At 38.4% G+C, this 20742-nt stretch overlaps 1 protein-coding gene and 1 long non-coding RNA gene across 11 annotated transcripts in view; one reads left to right on the top strand and one right to left on the bottom strand.

Moving 5' to 3' along the window:
* Nucleotides 1-20742, top strand: part of LOC139986011 (uncharacterized) — a 72301-nt gene that overhangs the window by 44487 nt on the left and 7072 nt on the right. For 2 of the 10 annotated variants that reach the window (XM_072000981.1, XM_072000982.1), the window contains exons 7-11: nucleotides 3850-4093; nucleotides 6366-6586; nucleotides 7993-8197; nucleotides 10791-11153; nucleotides 18509-18763. In XM_072000981.1, the coding sequence (XP_071857082.1) occupies nucleotides 3850-4093; nucleotides 6366-6586; nucleotides 7993-8197; nucleotides 10791-11153; nucleotides 18509-18763 (1288 nt within the window). Of the gene's footprint in view, nucleotides 1-3849; nucleotides 4094-6365; nucleotides 6587-7992; nucleotides 8198-10790; nucleotides 11154-18508; nucleotides 18777-20143; nucleotides 20343-20742 lie in introns of those variants that run through there. The other 8 variants (XM_074111662.1, XM_074111663.1, XM_072000983.1 and 5 more) reach the window with 8 other exon arrangements.
* LOC139986051 (uncharacterized) lies at nucleotides 3582-4863 on the bottom strand. Its single transcript, XR_011799554.1, has 2 exons — nucleotides 4644-4863; nucleotides 3582-4513 (listed from the first exon to the last, which is right to left on the bottom strand). It is a non-coding gene; the product is annotated as an uncharacterized lncRNA (long non-coding RNA).

Here is a 20742-nt window from a genome sequence, read left to right as displayed (position 1 = left end):
CCGCGTTTCTTGCCAATAGCATTCCGTCAGCTTCGAGGAACGATGCATTACCGAGAAACTGTGACATTTCATCGTGCCTCGAAATCGCTCGTTTACTTTACTAGTAAGTAAATGTCGCTCTCATTTTAGCAAACAAAAGCCCTTTAATGTTTGAAGAAAAACTTTAGCATTTTTGAACAAGAAATTACGTACGTTTTATTATATATACGTACAAATTACAAATTTTTTCGTATTCTTCTTAAACTTACGAAATTTATTCGAACGATGGAGAAACGAGATTGGGCCAAAAGTGACCCAGAGAACGTAACAGAATTAATGCGTCCGGACATGTAGTCGCGTTGACACGTAGGCACATATACCTATCTATATAAGTACATACGCATTAAATTTCCCTTTGAAGCGTTTCCAACTACCGTCTCGTCCTATCGCGTGCAAGAACTTTAAACAACGCGCTGGCTTTCGTTGTAAAATATTAGGTGGGTGTGATATATTCTTTCTATCTTTCTTAATATAGCCCTCGTTATATATGGTGATCGTATGCAGTTTTTCATCGCGTTCATGCTGGGCATCCGCAATGATCACGATTGCAAATGGACGTCAATATCCACTATGGTTTATAATCGGTATTCATTCGCAATTGAGCAACTGTCGACCGTTAATGGTTGAAGCCGTTCTCATCGGGCGTCGCGGTCACCCTTAAGAGCTAGGTATACATTGGCCGAAAGAACCCCCTTCTATCTATGCATACTGGTTTCCGTTCTCTTCCATCTTGCCTTGACCTTTTTTGAACGATGCTCCGCTCTCTCATCTTTACGTGGAATTTTCAAATTTTGTGTCTTATTTGAATTGGTAATTGTTACGATCCTCGTCTTTAATTTAGTATTTTCATCTATGTAAAATACGTTGTGTTAACCCTTTAATTACGGAGAAGTTCCGCTTGCATCGAAGAGACGGGAAATATTTACTCTTTTTAAAAGATTTTCAAACAAAATTTTTCGAATTTAACAGTATGAATTTAATACGAAACGATTGGGTTGTAAAAATATAAAGATGGTGTAAAAACGACCTAGTTGATCGTCACTGGAAAGAGTCTCAGCCAGTTAGTTTGTTCGACGAAGTTGCAGGCTGAAAATAACTTTTTGCCATTCGAGCAAGCTCTCCGTTCTCATGAGCACGCATATGGTAAACCGTTGTTGGAACGTTAATATAACCAAAGGAGTACACGACGTGCGTAGGCCTGCCACGCGTTCCTCTGTCTATCCTTTGTTTTTCAACGGCATTAGGTCCCGTTAGCGTCTTTGTATGCCATATGGAAATTTCACGCCAACATTCACAGAGCTCGTCGTTATGCATTTCACTTGTGCGTGCAGGACAATGCCATCTTGGAATGCGTGCTGCTTCGATTCGACTTTGTCTCTATCACGCTTTTCCTTATTGACATCGATATATCCTTTTTCTTCTCTACGTTGTATCGTCTTGCACAGAAATTATATTATTATTCCCTAAATAAGTTACACGGATATTCGATTTCTTTAATTAACCATAAAGTGGATCTAAAGTTAATGAAAAATAGGAAGAGTATTGTAAAAGTAAAGTGTTTGGTTGGAAGTTTCATATTCATTATAATAATAATTTGATGAAAGTTAATATTTCTTATATTAAAAATATATTGAATATACCGCAATAATAGAATAGATCAAGAAGGAGATTGAAAATTTTGGAACAGTTGAGTTTGTTGGTCTTCACTTTTGCAACACCCTATGCCATATACAAATCTGTACAATGGGCGCGTTAAGATCACCTTTCAATCCCTCAGAACGAATTCATTGAAATACGACGAGACATTGGCAATGCTAATGGCCGAGTTAACATACAACCGTGTTCACGTATCATATCGATCGTACGGACGTAGTCGTATGACTGGAGAGAGCTTCAGCCGAGTTAAGGTTAAAGACCATGATCGATTTTGAAAGGATTGTCGGCTTGTTTGACACGTTAACAACTGAAGAAATGTTAAAATATTACATCGAAGAATCAGCGTTACAGGTCTGTACGTATCTAATTTTATTGACTGTAAATCATATATATTTATTTATTTATTCATTTATTTATATCACAGCATAGTGAGAGATAGTTTTACGTTGTGTGTACGATTTAGGTATGTATCTTGCTTTTTTTTAAAAGGAAATGTTAACTTTTAACCTCTACAGATACGATACAGACTGCTTCGTGCAACTGGGCGAAGTTATATTTCAAGCATCTAAAGTCTTTAAGTGTCTCTACAAAAGACACAAATGATCAACAAGTTCGATTTAAATGTTATCTTGTATTAATCAGATATTTGTTCATTAATTATATGTAGATATTCGAGTTGCTACATGCGAACAAACTATTTTAAAAATTACGAGGAAACAATCATGCCAACATACATACGTACAGTTACATACAGAAAATTATTTTATTGTTCAGTTTCGCTTCAGGGTTTATATAAAAACATAAACCATAAAGAACCATCTGACCTTATTTAAAATCGCTTGACTTCCATGCGCTTCCCACACGGGAATCACAATCGACGATTTCATTCTACCTTTCATTTGGCCTTCAACGCAGGTATCCTATGAGGTTGCCTCATTCTACCGAAGCTACGCCCTCGCATTTCCAGCAGGAAAATTGATCGATCATTTTCCGCGCGCTCATCCGCCCTAGCACGCAAGCTCCGTGACATTGGAAAACGCTTTTAAACGGTTATTCTCCCGAGTAGTGCTTTCCGATGAGTGCGTATTGGATATTTCAGTCGGCCTTGATTACTTCTCTGGCGTCGTTTGACCATGATGTGTTGGGCTATCGATTCGTGTCTTTAATTCTGTATAATTTCTAACGTTGTATATGCTTAAAAATTACATATCTCATATATCTATATTTATTTAATATTAAATATATATATATTTGACTATTCTGAATCTAATATTTAATCTAACATCATGAAATTTATTTTAACATTTATTTACTTCTCTTCTACTAGAATCTTTCAAAAGAGAGCAAAAGTTTTATCGAAATTATTGTACTATAAAAATATTATATAAGTAGGTAACTTTATTCGTAGTAAGTACTTTATTTACACCTACACTTTACGTAATTTCAAAGAATTTTATAAGTTCTTACGTAATATCTGTAATATTCTGTAGTATTCCTCTGTTATTAAATTTCAACATAAAGCATTGTAGCAAAAAATATTACTAGACCTTGAATATAATTTACAAAATTGCGTAGAAGATGGAGCGATGCTCCACGGAATTCAAAATGATTTTTGTGCTTCGAAACAACGTGTACTTTTTCAATAATATATTAATAGAATTACAAAATATTTAACGGACAAGAAATTAAAGCATGTAATAGAGACAGATTATATATACATGTTGCTTTCGTTCATTATAGTCAATCGTGAGAAAAAGAACCTCATCGAAACACAACGATTACGTTACTCGAACGTGAATTACGTATCATGGAAGTCATAAACAGGATCGTGAGGTTCTCACGTTTAATATATGGGATATGTTTAATAGGGTATTTTGCTAAGAATAATTGAATAAATTAGAGCGAATAATTTCAACGTTGTATGTAAATTTTCAGCTGGTATGTTTACACGGTATATCTACGTGTAGTAAAATTTGCAGTATATTTTAAAAAATTCATAGTAATTTTTTGCTGTCACTTCTGTAACACAGTGCAAATTTTAAATTTCTCAAATCGTCCGTCTACCTATTAATCAAAAGAAATTGTAAATTCTCCAGATTAGAAAGTAGGAATAATTACACGAATTTACTAATGAAGAAAATTGTTACTTTACAGCCGCCGGAGAACGAGTTGCAGAAAGTTGGCGAACGCGTGCCCAGCGAGCACGAACTCAGAGTGCAGAGGTCTCTGCAACGACTGAACGTCCCGGATTGGTACAAGAATTCTCCCGCGGCTCGCGATGGTTTCCGATTAAAGAGACACTCCGACGCGTCGCAACACGGAGGATGGCGTGCATTGGGCTCAAAAACCACTTCCCTCTCGTCCCTTTCATCGTCTTCCAATAGACAGCCGACTACAGGTAAGCATCCTCTTAATGAACTTTTTATATTAATCTTTCTTGTTCGTGAGTTTGTTCGTTTTTATTTAGGATATTTCTGAGGATTATAGAAAAATAAATGAACAAACACTCGAGTAATAGTCCTCAAATGCCGTGAACAAATATTAAAGCACAAAGCTTTAAGATTATATATCACAGAGTTCAATATTACTTTGTGCAACATCTTTTGAATATTTATTCGCGATTATTCAGAAATGAATGCAGATTTCTAAAGATATTACTCCGTAAAAGCTCTTTTTTGCGAGAGAGTTTAATGGCTCTTGCTTTGAAATTATATAACATTGACTGGTATAAGGATCTCCTGAAGAAGATTCTCTTAACGCTTCAAACATAACAAATATAACTTCTCACAATCTTCCTTCAGATATACAATTTGTTTTCCTGTAAAAAGAAAACAAAGAATATTAAATGTAGTATTTATTATATTTTGAATGCCACAAATTTTAATATAATTCTTTACGATGCTTTATGTTATCGTAATGTATAAAGGAATTCGTGAATACGTGCTTACCAATCATTACATATCTTTTTTTCTTAATTTCCTTTCCTATCTTTAATTTAATTCTTTTTGCTTTCTCGCTTCACACTTTATTTGCCCCTAAGACAAAAACTTCTCCCCGACCTCCTCGCTGCAATTGGAAAACAGTTTAATACAAACGGAAAATAGCCAAAAGTTGATATCAGGTTCTTCGAAATGTTATGAGCGAAAGAAAAAGAGGACACAATAGCTGCCTATTAAGAACGATTCGCGATACCAAGCAAATCGAACTCTTCTTCGAATGAAAAGGCGTGCAACGTCCGAAATTAGCACGTAACGAGAGCCCCGAGTGTCGGCCAATTTCATTTATCCTCGTGTCTGCATCTCTCTCGCTTCTCAAACGACATAGTCTCGCGGATATTCTCTGGCTACAGTGAGTAACTGCTAATAGGAAGTGGCTAATAAATTTAGCAGGGTAGGTTAACTCGATTAATTCGGCCTTGCCGGGTAGTCGTCTGCTAACGACAAAGTCGAGGTCTATCCCGCCACGTTGTTGGCTGACTGCAATAGCAGCGCAAATCCCTTCTTTCGCAGGGTGGCTGAGAAACGTTCAAGGACGTTTCTAACGAGAAAATGCGATTTGTTAAGGGCGGGCTCTGATTACCAGATTTAAAGGGCTGGTGCCAATGTGAGCTGCTGGCGCGGATCTGATGCTCGGTTGGTAGTCTGAAAAGGGCGAAGTTCGTTGAGACACTTTTTTTAAACGACGTCTGACCACGATTCACCATGCTCTCGGCAGTTTTGATTTTAACAGATTTATGGAAGATTCTCTTCTTCTTCCCTTCTTCTTTCCATTGTTATTGCATCTTTCGTATTGATTTTCATTGTTCCTTCTGATCTTAAAAAAACACGTTCTTTTTTTATTCAGTTTTTTGTTTTAAATACAGACCTGAAGATATCAACTTTTCTAAATAATTTGAGATAAATTTTTTAAATTCTTGCATAACTTGTTCATTGTGAAAGTTAAAGTTAGATTTTAAAAGGAGTTTAATTTTTACAGAATTAGTTTGATGTTTCTAAAAGCTTAAAAATAGAATTGTCATATTCTAACATTATTCTTGATCTTATTTTTCCGATATGAGAGACTACATTCATTCAAAGAAACAAATTTGCAATATTATTTTTAGCCAGTAATATTTACCGACTACTTCAAGTTTTTTCCAAAGTCTCTCTACTAATTGACACCAAGAACAAAGGAATAAAGTTGCTACGCCTATCCCTGGGAGCATACACAAAACGTGTTTCACTCCCGGTAACATCGAGCTGAAATACCTTCGTAGCAGCTCGCTGGTAACGTCAATGTAAGACAGCTGTCAAGCTTTTATTCCGTCGTTGAAAAGTTCCCGGGCAACGTATTATTCGACGTGCAAAACCATCGATCAAAGTCTTCCAGCATAATCCATTTCAAATCCGGATCAAGTAACAAACTCGCTTGTAAAACGAGTCAAGACGCCAACACCGTATCGCGGTATTACCATAATAATTATGTCTATATTTATTTGTATTTGTTGACAACCGTTCAGTTCTAAGAATCGAATATGCGAATTGTTTTACAGGATCTGATCAGGAAGTTTGGGAACGTTGATACAAGATGTCTCAAATTTTATCAGCCATATTTTGACAGAAAAGTAGAATAAGGAAATCTACGCAAAATGTTGCGACTACGTGTTAATAAGTTGCGATAAATTTGTTTAGGTGCCCTTCTTAGTCCAAGTCCCACGCCACCTGTATTCTCAAGATGGAGTACCAGTCTGCTAAACAGTGCCGGAAGTTCGCCAGCGAGTTCAACAAGGTCGTCTTTCAATCATCGACAGCCGTACTTGGGCTGGCGTTCTCAAGAACGGCTAACGAACCCGCGAACACCGGCAGAGCGTCTTGCTCAGGGTATTCTTCCCCAGTTGCAAGCAGCAAACAAGGTTCGTATTAAAAAACCTTGAAAGTCTCATGTTACACCATTGTCGTCCATGTTTCTTTAACATTGCAACTTTAACGTTTCAAAGCAGCTTTTCAACTTTACTTTTAAAAAATTACAATTACTATTCGATACATTTAAAATATATTTTATTTAGATAATATTTTCCAAAAATATTTTTCGTTTTTCATTACCACATATGTAATAGATTAAACTATTCTCTTTCTACTTTAAAAATATGGTAGTAACTATTTACGAATATTTGACATTAATGTTATCGTATTTATCATTTTCTGAAACTGTTGTCAGATCCAAAATAATCATACCACTGATATTTTCAAATCTGCATTTACGATGTAAATATGTCGGAGACGATTAGTCGAATTTCCTCGTTCGATTAATCGTTTCCAAATCCGCAATATTTAGCCTCGAACCGTGAGTGATCCCTACCCCGCCTACGTCCACCACGCTTTTCCTTTGTCCAATTTATTTTTAATTTGTGCAGACAGCGCGCAAATGCAGTGATTTCTCTATAATTAGAAATTTTGGCAGAAATCCACATTCTGACGTCTCGTGGCCTTTACAACTCGAGTACAGATTGACTGTTATCCGAATCACAGACAACAACCCCTCCGCCCCAAGGTCGAATCATGCCGCGAACATTGTCCTACTTTTCAAGCTTTTAATCAGTTTTTCGTTATCAAAAAATAGTTTGCTCGCGAAAATATCTTTTCTCATGAACGTTAAAATCTATCGAAAATAATCTTGGAAATTTATCGGAGATTAGAACAATGTGCGCGTTTAAAGTTTTATTAAATTTGTTCTTCCAAGCTATTTGCATTTATTGACAAAGATATATCGCTATGCGACATTGTTTATATTTAGCAACGCTTTGTACAAGGTATTTTGTGTCTCTATTTTCTAGCATTGACAGCTCGGTGAGATTAAAAAAACTCGAAATGAAAATTTCGCTGATATGAAGTTGAGTTTTATAACGAAAAACGAACACAGCATTGAATAATGGTATCGAAAGATAATTGCTAATATAAAGGTTTCGGTCGAGGAAACTTTATAATTCGCGAATAACAGATTATTAGTTCGTAACACTTGACATTGCGTCATTCTCTAGTTGTTATATCAATAACGAATGTTTGAACAATGATTGTCTGCGTAAACTCGTGTACAGTTCTATATAGAATAATTAATATGGAATTACATTTTTTGATATCGAGGCTTCTGTTATAGCTCTTCAAATATATTGAGTTGTTATCATAGTTACTCAATTGATGGTAATGCGATTGGATAATTCAATATTAATTGGTTATTAAGTGATGTATTTTGATTATACTTGAGAATGGAGAAACATAAGAAAAAGGTATAGAGTAATAAAAGCGAAATTTTTGTTGACAGCAGCAACAACAACAACAGCAACAACAACAGCAGCAGACAACGAATCAGCAGCTAGAGGTAAGGAACTCGATAAAGGAGGTAACCTCGGCCATTGTGCACTACGTGCAAAGCGGTCAGGAGGTTGGTGGAGGTGGCAGGCTGTCGCCTCGACCTCGACCTGAAGACTGGGACGACAGGGGCGGAGCAAGGTCGACCAGCCCCAGAGGTGAGCACTAAACAACCCCTGCCAAAAAAACCATCCTACCACCACCACCACTACACCATTACTACTTTTACTCTCTACGACAAAGGTAATTTTGAGTTTTCCTGATCTGTTGATGTGAATTTCTTCTCTTTGTCTCTGCATCTTTACTCTGTGACCTAGACGCCTCTCTTCTTTCGTCTGTCTCTGGGTTTCTCTTGTTACTGTTCTTACACGTCTTGTCACTGTATTGTTACCTAACTCCCGATTGGAATGTCGTGAAATAAATTTTGTTCTTTCGCTCGTTGTTACTGCTCACACACACACACACACACACACACATATATATAATATTCGACGTGTTTCTGATACGCTAGTTCAAAGCACTACTAGCAACTCTCTTGGCTGTCTCTTCTGTCTTTGTTCGTTCTCTTGGTTGTTTCGTGTTTACTAACGAAAATTGCTTTCAAAAACGCGGTCATTCAACAAAACCTTTGATGGTTAAAAACTGTAACGTACCCTCTTCACACGCGTGCAGACTCATTCATTCTGCGAATGCTGCGTTGGTTCACGTGCCCGCAACATCGTCCGGATATTTTCAAGGTGTCGCGACGCGGTGTTCCTACTAACGTTAACACGCGAGAATCCACTCGTTCTTGTCCCATTGAAAAAAAACCTTCTTTCTTCCTCTAATGACTCCAACTCTGTAGATATATGTATATAAACGCTTTCCTCGTGTTGCACAGCGTAGATTTCTCTTCGACCAAGCGGTCCACTGTATCTCACAGACTTTTCGAGCAGTCGTGAAAATTAATCACAATCGAACAAAAAATTCGGTTTCACGATTTTACGAATTTGCGAGGTGTGACAGTAATATTTCGAAAATGACACGTATATAAATTTTATGCGAATATCAGGTCATCGTCTTCAAAGTATGTAGTTCCTTTGAGATTTAAGTAAAGTAAAGGATTAGTCTTGGATCAGACTAAATGATCCGGTAAACGTCATACGAATGACTCATGTAACGTCGAGAAATGTACTCATGCTGTTTTGGAATTCTTGGCTTCGATGTGCAATCTTTGTATTTCGCATGCTGGTGAAGGGAGGATCGAGCTATACTGTCTTGTTCTTGCAACTTTGAGGAAAACAGAATTAGCCTTGGAACTTTGTCACATCTCGTATTCCAAGACATCCCACTCATCTCCTATGACTACTTTTGTCTTCGTAGTTACAACACTGACTCTGATGTGTAAAAGGGAGAGAAAGGGAGAGAGAGAGAGAGAGAGAGAGAGAGAAAGAGAAAGAAAGAGAGAGAGAAATACATAATCAATTTTAGCAACGGAATTATTCTTCATGGTATTCGCGAGATGATACCGTACATACATAGGAGATACGACATAAAGAATCCTTCTCAGTGGAAGATCTCCCGTATGATAGACATCAGCGAACTAACGAAGCAGCAAGACGATTGCCACGAAAATTCCCGTAATGGTGTTCACCGACAGCCTTGACACCGAATCGTATTTCTAGCGCGCGAATTCGTGAAGCAAGGTCGAATCGTGGCGAGGGAGGAAAAAACGGTGGTACAATCGGGGAGCGGGAATGAAACGTCTGCTCGGCTATTTCTCGACTTCCATCCGACGACCACCGCGTGTGTCATCCGTTCCCTCGGTCTACCCTCATCTTTAATCGCGACAGTCTCGACGAAAGTATGCATACACATAGGCGACCGACCGTCGGTTGCTATTTCGACAGCTTTGTACCGACGTGGCCGTCCTGCTACAAAAATAGATCACCCTGAAGTTTAAGTCACACCCCTCTGTCTCCATACACGCTTGTCGGTGCTAGCGAACTTAGCCGCTACTCTGTCTGACCTTAGGACAAAATTAAAACAAACATCGTGAACAGGGAACGAAGTGCGAAGATAACGCGCACGTGGTCAGCTGTTACTACTTCGTATACTTTTATAATTCACACGATATCTTGGTCGTGTTACGTCCACGTTACTCATCCTGTTGCGTATAACTCGGTGTATAAAGTCCAATGCGTGACACGCCTCGAAAAGCATCAGCGACGTCCAATTCTCAGAGCGACATCCCCGAAAACCTTCACGTCTTACCACGATGTTACACTAACTACATACTATCATAACATGGTTTGTCGATCACGTATATGTGTGTGCCGATCCGCTCAGCTTGATTTGCGTTGTGATTAATACTTCCGTGTTAGAGCTTGACTAACACGATCTAATCGGAGATTTGTGTCGTGTTTAAGAACAATACTCGTATTGTCGAACTGTTAACTTCGTGTGTTATTAGTATATAACCAGATTATGCAAAAATAAAATAAGTCGAAAATACAGAATTCTTTTTTAAACCGAACAATGTCATAATGTTACGGTTGCAGAAGATAACTACGAATTGCTACGAATTGTTACGAATTGCTACGTCCGTAGAGTTCAATGCCGTTACTATGTTTTGCTGTGTTACCCGTAGTCATTTTGCCAGAAAGGAATCGCGGATCGATCGTAAAAGAAGCTACCCAAAAGAACACACACCGCGCTCGCCCCGCTGGCTTCTTCATGCCGCATCTAATGAAATGAAACTTCTCCTCGAAGGGAGCGTGAAGCTGTGTTGGATGGAGAGCTCGTTCGTTGGCATGAGACCCGCGGAATCGCCGGAGACACCGATGAGTTTGGCCACGGAAACCGACTGCTGTCCCGGATGCAACGTCACAGCCACCGAGTCATGCAGCTGCGTCGATTCCGCGATTTCCGGCCTTTTCTGGGATTTGACACCAACACACGACGATGGTCAATACCAGCAGCAGCAGCATCAACAATATGAACAGCAGCTAGGTGGCGGCGATAGTCTTGGTCCATCACCGTCCTCCACACTCAATTATCACCATCACCATCATCATCATCATCGTCAGCTTCACCATCAACAACAACCACAGCAACAGCAGCGTCATCACCGCGGTGAGTTGCTGCTCGCCTAGCGGAAAATCAAAAGCAAACGACATCAGACAAGAGAACACGTACAATTGCGAACATTCGCCAACAAAGGACACGTTCGGTCGCGTTCCCATCATACCAGACGATTCCTCGACGCGTCCCTCACGATCCGTCTATCTAAGCTGACGAAGACGATTCACGTCGCGCGTTTCTACGACTATTTGTATTTCCGAATTCCATGTGTCGACGAGTTGACAACGTTCTTTGGAAAGTCGGTTCGTTTCTTCGATGGTTCTTTTGTTTCCTATTTCATAGGAAATCTTGACGAAATTCAAGTATGTATCTAGTGGTTGGTAGGCTGGCTAACTACTTGACGACTATTAGATGGAACGCTCGTCAGCGTTAATTTGTTCTTTAAAAGGCAAAGGGAGAAAGTTAGCGGTCTTCGTAACGGCATATTTTGGCATATTAGTAAAGAATATAGGTAAATTTTTTGGAATGCTGGTTTGGATAAAAGGAGTATGGTATTTACGTAATTGCAATACGTAATGACATTTTACTTCAAACTTTCTTAGTCGCGATATAATGTTAATACGAATTTAACGAAATATATTCGTAATTTTTTACTTATCTTCAACTTAAAACCTTCTCAAACTAGCAGAGTTCGAGGTTAAAAATGTATCAGTATCAGGAATAACGACTCTAGACAGTTTGACAAACAGTTTAAACCTCTTTTACTCCCGTTCTGAAATATCTAATTGGAAAGAGAATTCTACGATACTCGATGTAAGACACTTTAGTATCGCTGGGTAGAAAATTCTTAAAGAACATCGATTGTTAGAAAGTCGCTTTTTTTCGACGTATTTTCGACATATCAAAAGTTATACGTGATATTGTATATTAAAATCTGCTTTGACGCGTCCCCGTCCTCTCGTTGACGATTTCTTATCACGACTGAAGCGTGTACATATCCCGTGAGATTCTTCGACGGAACTTGGCAGGGAGCAGTGAACGATCTTTGGAAAAGTGTTTCTAAGACCGTGGTCTGCCTACAATCACGTCGATTACATCTGTGACGCACGCCATTGACTCGGGCTGCTCTCCAATTGTCGGCTATTCTATTCGTTTCCGTCACAAGCTTGTCGTGATCTCACGATCTCATCCGCGTGACCGTCTAGTATTTCTTCATGCTTCGAAGAGTTTTGGAAAAACCAAAGCCGACGTATACGTCGAAACGACAAGGTATCGTATCGATTTCGATCACGGAACGAATTTATTTCTCTACTACCTTGTTGATCGTAATTAGACACATGCCAGCGTAAACGATTGATCACGAAGTTTCGAGCAAAACTTCGGCAAAATGTGTGCATTTCGGATGGAAACTGTTCTTCGGTTTCACGCACACTTCCGCTTGTTTCTGTATATAATTCTTACGACGAGGGATTCTGTAGAAAGCGCGAGAATTTTATTTTTCTACGAATCATGCAAAACACCATTCGTGTACATTATATAAGGTACCCATCAAACGTTTAAAGATCGCAGACTTTATCGTGTCCTTGTTACGCAGCTTTTGCACCATTTTTTGTATCTTCTCGCGGTATGCCACTTCTTCACGCATTTGTTTCTCTTGCGTAGAATAACGAGCAACTTCGACAAGTATTACAAGACATAAAGATGGTGTTGCAACTGTGTTTGTTATGCAAATTATTCTTCTGCAAACGTTGTTAAAGAAACGGGTTATTGATAGAAGATCGATAAAAAAATTGTTGAGAAGATTGTTGCATGATGTTAGAAAATATTCGTGTTGCTATGTTTCTAGGGATAGCTTTTAGTCTCTTAATTACGTAAATGTAATTATTCTTGTATTCGTAACGCAGAAAGCACGTACGTTCAATTTGCATTTTCGACGCTCAAACATTCGACACAGTGAAACTTTGTTTATTTTCAATCATGCACGATATACACGGAAGAAAGTTGCCATGTATTTTGAAAATTGTATAGTACGGCGAATGGAAGCAACGAAATATGAATATATATAAAAATAGACCATTCAGTATAAACAATATACGTTTAATCTTAAACGCGGTGCAATACAGATTAAGTTTTCAAGATTGCATCCAGAAGGAGCAGCATTTCACACTAATTTTGTTAGATTCTTTTTTTGTTTTTTTTCTCTCTTTTTTCTTTTTTTTTTTTTCTTAAAAACAGCGTCGAAAGCTACTTCGTTTGGGTCTAATCTCGTTTAATATAATAAATAAGTAGCCTGTAATTTTGTATCGCTCATATAGCAATAATTAAACTCCTTTCGGTGGGAATTTCACTAGCAGTGCTTTCATTATCAGTATAGGTAGAAAACTCGCGATTTAGTAAAGAGCAATGTCTCTAACGTTAGGCGTCTGACTCAGTCGATTTACTGTCTGGTCCGCACATTAACTTTTTATTTAAAAACAATGTCGAGATTAAAGTTTCACGCCCACATCGATTATCGCAATCTGTCTTTTTTCTTTTTTCCCCCGTTTATCGTTTTCGTCAGCTTGCTATACTCGTCAACGTGCAACTATAAATTACTACTGCTCGAGGGTCTGGATTAATTTCCAAACACACACACACACGCACACGCACACGCACACGCGCACACATAGAGCACGTATTTTCGTAATAAAACTGAAGCACATAAAACACAACAGTAATTCGAAGCTTTCGATATCGACACATTCTCTTTTAGATATTTTATGATTTCTTGTTTAAAATTCTCCGATTAACGTCGATTTTGAGTCCAAAAGCAACTATTCGGATATTTTTGAAAATTATCGACGTCAAAATTGATTTTCAAATATTTCTTAGAAGTTTGACACGCGAGATGTTATTTTAAGAAAAATATATATATCCCGCGTATCAAAGATTCTTGCTTTACATATATAAAGATCTATCTAGAGATTATATCTATAAGAATCTTCTCATCGACGTTCCGTTCGTAAATGTGTTTTCGTCATTCCACAACGTGGTCTCTCGACTCCGCGTGTCGACAGACCTCCTGGTAGACTTTCTACAAGCCCCGTTCGTTTATACAACACGATTACTTCTTCCTTTTTTTTTTTTATTTATCGTCACTAAACAAAGAACTGTCTTGTAAAGTAAAGTTTGTTACTTTGTTACAACCGCCCCTCGTTGTTGGAAGACTCCATAAAGAAAAAATCCTCCCTGTTTGATCCACGAGTATCTCTTCACCTATCTTTCTTTTTCACTTTTTTCTCCGTATTTTTCTTCTTTTTCTCTTTCGTTTGTTTCTCGTCCTTTTCGCTTCTCATATACAGAGACGGACATACAAATCCCTTACCATTGTATACACCTCTATGTAATTTTTGTGCGGAACCTACCGTCTCAGATATAGATATATATACATATATATATAGTATGCTAGTAGATTCTCCTCCTTTATTATTTCTACCAGTAGTAATTATTTTTTTTGCGTTTCATGTATGTTTATGCTGTAAAATTGTCGACGTATACATGTTACCTATAGCTACAGAGCTCAGTATATGACACGTATAAAAACTTATATATGTATACATACAAGAAAAATAGTTTACGTACGATTCGTATACACCGTTCATTATTACCTGCAAACGCGTTGATATTATTATTATTATTACTACTATTATTATTATTATTATTATTATTATTACCATTATTATTAATTATTATTAATTATTATTATTATTATTATTATTATTATTATTATTATTGTTATTCCTTTAATAACGAGTGCAGTGTTCGCAGAACCGACGGTAAAATTATGCCGCATATATATATATACATATACATATACATGTATTTACTTTTGATCGTTTCTGCGTCTATTTCCTTTTCGACTTTCCTCTTTTTTTTTTTGTTACTTTTTTCGCGACTGCACGTTTTGTGCATTATTGTTAGCTAGAAAATATGAAAGCTAGATCGTTCGCGTTCATCGAGCGACCGATGAATCGATCAGACGAGGAATCGTTCGTTTGCTTCTCATAGCGCGCCGATCAGCGAGTTCATACGCGTGTCTTTCTATATACTTTATACTGAACGGTTCTGCGTGCCGGTGCTTTTTGCCTTTCTTAAGTACATAATTTCGTACTTATTGCTCGGACACACCAACGATTTATCATTTCTTTGTAGAACGTAATTACCCTTGACAGCAATAAATTATTGTCATTTACCTTTTGTGTTATTTGCGTTGTTGTTGTTTCCGCCTCCTTTATATTATATACCCTATATACGCTCTTCGATATTATAATACATATTCTTCTTTAATCTTTTTCTCTCTCTCTCTCTCTCTTTTTTTCTCCAACCTCTTCCACCTGTATCTCTTTTTCTCTTCTTACCAATTCCTTTCAGTTTCGACAGTTTTAGTCGAGGACATCGCGTTTCTCTTCTCAAAATATACTGTACGTCTCTAGTCGAGTATGTCTGCCATATATGCGCATACATGCAGGATAATTGAAAGAGATTCAAGAGTTTTGAGGTTTATAGTACTCATAGTAAAGGATAAAAAATACTTAACTCACAACTATAGTTACCTCGTTGATTAACCATTTTTTCTTCTCTCGGTGAGAGCTATGAGCCACTAAAGTCTCAGTCTTTTTTATCACCCTGTATACATGTATCGATTAATTTGGCTGACGCACTCCGCTTGTGTCGTCACGGTAAGTGCTATTATTCGTTTCGCCGTCGTTGCTTTTGCCTTTCGTTCGTTTCATTTCTCTATTTCCCGATTTCTTTTTTTTTTTCTTCTTTTTTTTCGTCACATAGAGATACGTAGTTTTATTCGCCACAGCTTGTTCTTGCATACATCGCATCGCTGAGAACGATTCGCGTTCGCGCGCGCATACACATACACACACATATATACAGTGTGTACACCCATACGTTCGCGTCGGCCTGATATATTTTCAGCCGGAAATAGAGCGTGTAACAATAAAACTGTTCCGTTGTTGTTCCGGCAGAGAAATAAGAGTCGAGGTTCGTGTGCACGTGCACCCGCGTCATCTACATGTAAAATCGTTGAAAACGTTCGAAACAGAGAAGAACACCAAACACTTTTCGGCTTCGTTTTTGCCTTCTGCGCTTTTGCGAGGGAAAGTGGTCGCAAACGCCGCAATTAGACTAGTGTACGAGTATCCGGTAGCTGTGTAGAAGCGTGCAAGTAGAGTACACGTAGAAACGTAGAGAAGTAGATGAGAGGTGAAGAAAAATCGAGGGCGTCCGTTATGTATTTCCCCATTTCCTCTCCTTTCTTTCCTTTTGCTCCTCTTTTTTCTCATTTTCCGCCTCTTTTTTCTGTTAATAATTAACTCCGTTCTGTTCCTCCTCGCACACACCAAAGATGAAATCACGTATATGTATGTACGAAGAAGTTCGGAAGATACTGGCCATCTTCAAGCCGGGTATCCATCAGATGCGTATTTTTAACAAACGCGTAAAATCATCAGCATCATTTAGTAGCAGCATCGATGCTACAAAATCGCTACGAAGCCGGAACAGCGAATTTTCTTTACGTTCGCAATTATTTGCCATTTATGCGTGCTTTGCATTCTTCGCGAGATAAATCCACATCAACGTTCGCGAACATTCGCAGACATTTTGCATAGTTATTGGATATCCGGCTTTACAGATGATCTGGGAACGTTGAGAGTTTGAGAGTACGAAAAAACGTCTCATCGAACGATTCGATTCGCAGATTTTCCTATTTTCTTTTGTCTATTTTTACGAGCGACGCGAGCTCGAGTTTAAGATCGAGCCAACGATACCGCTGGAAACTTTCGCTGAGACGAAAGGAAATTCTGGGTGCCCGTTACGAGAGAAACTCCTGAAAGGATGTTCGTAGCAATTGCCGATGTTCTAAAAACACTTGAAACGAGTCTCTCTTTCGCTTGATCGAGGTAAGAACGCTCACGTATGCGCGAATGGCATCGTCGAAATTGCTGTAGGTTCGTGCGTGTTTGTTAAGAAATCAGCAACGTTGTCGAATTAAACTGTCCGTTCGACTTGACGAACATAATGGACGGCACGTGTAAAATGACAAAGTGAAAATTTAACGTGGCTCTCAACGCGGTTGTACCATAAGGGAGAAAAAGTGACGCGTGAAAGGAACCTTAACAAACATCCCCAACGAGGAACACGTGACGAGCACCCTAGAATCTTGATGGTCGGTCGAGAGGATCTTCGACCTTTCGCGTACACGCTTTTGGTAAAGGACGCTTCAAGTGGCGATCGACGATGCTCGTTATAGCGCGATCATAAATTTCGGATAAGAAGTACTCTACCAGTCGCGGATATTTGCCCATATTCCTTTGAAAGCTTGTATCGTTTATTCTTGCGATGTATCGATACGAAACAGAAATATCTTACTTGAAAAACGTGATTCGTTTGTTTAAATTGGAAAGAATTACTTAAGTATAAAAGTTGAAAAGTTTGTTGCATTTTTAAATAAGATTAAAAGAGTGTAGGTGAGTCTAAAAGGATGAAACAAGAAAGTAAGAGGGTGTAGTTTGTGTAACAAAGTCTACAGTCTACAACTGGTCGCTTGTTAACTTGCCTGATACATCAATTAATAAATTAGCGTGCAAGAGATGGTGTCTGTTGCGAATTTCCAACAAGCCACGCGATACGGAATGCCTTGATATTCGCGCTTTCCAATTAAACTGCGCTCAATCACATTGTAAGAAGATATGGAAATAATAAAAATGTTAAGTTCAAAAGTTTCTGAACTCCGCCCAGTCGGTTGGAGTACGGTTCGAGGATTTCTCCGACTATATTAACTCCTCCATCATCGATAGCTACTTGAAGGCTCCTTTGTAGCGCTGATTGAACCAAATATACAAAACGAGAAATATGAAATCGATCGTAAGACAGGACCGAGCATAAGATAAGACGACTGAATAATTCGACTAGAGACTGGACTGGTGTTTCTCAACCTCTTCAAAGTCGTGATCTCCTTTTGTAATAATCGAATAACTTGTGGTCACTTTTCACATTGTCATCGAGAAGCAAGATGAAGACAGCGCGAAATAAAAGCCAGCTATTCGTAATATCGGTACAGTTTTAAAAGAGACTACGTTAAAAGAACTCGGCTAAGGTAGTAAAGTCCAAGAATAAAAAATAAATCATCAACAACAATGATATAAGTAAAAATATTTTGCAATCCCGTCGGGGATCGCGACTTATACGCCGGGAATTAAACGGACAGATAATTAGACTCGACGAACGAATAATTCGATCGGACGAACAATAAAAATTTCAACGACGTATACGTATGAGACGGACGGACAAACGTTTCGAGGCCAAGAGGATGACGCGGACTCTTTCTTGACCCCATGCATGAAACCGATTAGGATCGGGCCAGAGCGATACGGACGAGGCGATGGCGACGGCAGCTCTTCTGCGGAACAAACCGAGCCCGGGTTCCACGACCCTGGAGGACGTCCTTGACTCCCTCCTTGGCCTGCCACCCGCGTCGCGTACCCCGAGTCCTGGGCCAGGGCCCGTCGTAACCGGTACATCCGCCACCATGCGCCATCGAACTAACATCGGCCAGGCTAATGCAAAAGCCGGGAAGAGCTGCAGCGACCTACGCCAAGACCTCCAAGGTAGGAGGACTATGTAAGTTTTCGTTCTGAAGCGGTTCCTCTCAAGAGAGAGAGGACTTGAGAGAGGCTCAAAGAAATTTTAATCTACCATTTTCCCTTATGCGAATCTCTCTGTTATATGTATGTATACCTGCGTATGCGTATCCGTGTTGTACAGGCACAGCGTGGTTCAACAACAAACGTTAACATACATGTTTGAAGTAAATTAAGATCTCGATATAATATTCTACGTACGATAAAAGATTCGGTGGAAAGTTAATTACACGTGAAACATCGTAGAGGAAATTAATAATTCGTCGAAAAAAGCTAGAATCAATGTTTGCTTGATATTCCTCGCGTGACCTTTTCATAAATATTAAACTCATAGGGTAGAATTTTACAATATCTCCGTTAAAATGTAGCATGGGATCTCATATGAAAATATCGCGGAAATGTAACAAGTGATTTTCGAAAACTGGAGAGAAAATTTAAAAGAAACATTTCCTCCGTTACTTTTGTTTTTGCGTTATCGTTTTAATTGAGAACCATGAAATTTATATGTTAACAGTTGAATCGTAAAACTACACTGTGCGTAAATGTCGTCCTCAATTTATGCGCTCGGCTTGCGTTTCTCTTCGCCTCGTCACCATTCACCCCTCACACACACACTACCTTTTATCTTGCTCTCTTTTCTGTACATATGTTTTTTCATGATCTTTCATTTTTTTCATACAAGAAAAGTAGTACTTCATGCATATTTTTATCAGAACGTGGAAAATTATCATCTTTATTCTACGATTTTGAAAAATCAACTTGCGTCTTTGTCAAATCTTTTGACTGAAAAGTGAACATGAAAATGTTTTACAATTAGCATAATTCAGCACGAAAGAATTGCGTAGTTTATATTTATATAGGTGTAGCTTGTGTTTTGTAGTATATTTTTTATTGTTTCAAATCATTCAGAATCGTGACATCCAAAAGGTAGATTCAAGTCATATTTTGCTTAACTCGAATTTTCTTAAATTTCCACCTATCAACTTTTCAAGCATTTTCGAAGCACTCGATACGAAAATTTCTAATTCTTTGATACGAGAGAAACATTTTAATTACCTGGAGCAGAAATGCTCCAAGACGCCGCTACAAGATACGATGCAGCAGCTGAACTTGCTGATCGAGATTGTCTTTGCGTTGCATTGTTCTCTCGCTGTGTTTTCCTTTGCCTCGAGATCGCTAGTCTCCTTGTCAACCACGATCGATGACGAAGGGAGAAAAACGAAAAATAAAAACGGGCAGAAAGAGAAGCAAATCGTCGGGCAACGAGGAGAACGCGAAACGGAACATCAATCCCCTGTTTATTTTTTTCTTTTCTGTTATACTTACGTTGATTTTACACCTTTACAGAGGAAAAACAGCGTCTAAAGTTCAGGGAGGCGGAATCGTAGCATCTCGCCTCCCCTGAATTCAAACGTCTCGATGCGAGGCTTATCGATCAGAGACGAATTTATCGGTGCTGAAACTAACCAATCTGGGACTCGGAGAGCTAATCGCATTTATGACGACAACCACCAAAAACGCAGAAGACGCGAATCGTTAAAATATATATGAAATTAGTAAGGCCTTTTTCAAGATTTTTGTCTTCGTTGACTTTTACTGACTAATTTTCTTTTCTTCCTTTCTTTCTTTCTTTTTTTTTTTTTTTTTTTGTTTGGTTACTTTAAATTTGATTTCTATTTCTTTTTATCTTCTTTAATCTCGCGTTAACAGTTTTCTTCTTTTCGTTATTCGCACTACGGGAGCTTGTTTATTAAAAGCACTCGGGAGGATAAGCTTTTTTTTATAAACGACCACCGTATAATATTAATTATCTTGCAATCATGCAACTGACACAAACGCCTGATCAAGCGGTTGATCTTTGACGTCTGTCGGGGATACAATCGATGCTAACACTCTGCGGTCGCAAACATGGTAACGATATTCATTCATTTCATGTATACGTAACA

This window comes from Bombus fervidus, chromosome 3 (genome assembly GCF_041682495.2).
Source record: "Bombus fervidus isolate BK054 chromosome 3, iyBomFerv1, whole genome shotgun sequence".
NCBI lineage: Eukaryota > Metazoa > Arthropoda > Insecta > Hymenoptera > Apidae > Bombus > Bombus fervidus.
Note: the sequence above shows the minus strand (reverse complement) of the source record. Positions and strands in the feature narration are given on the sequence as shown.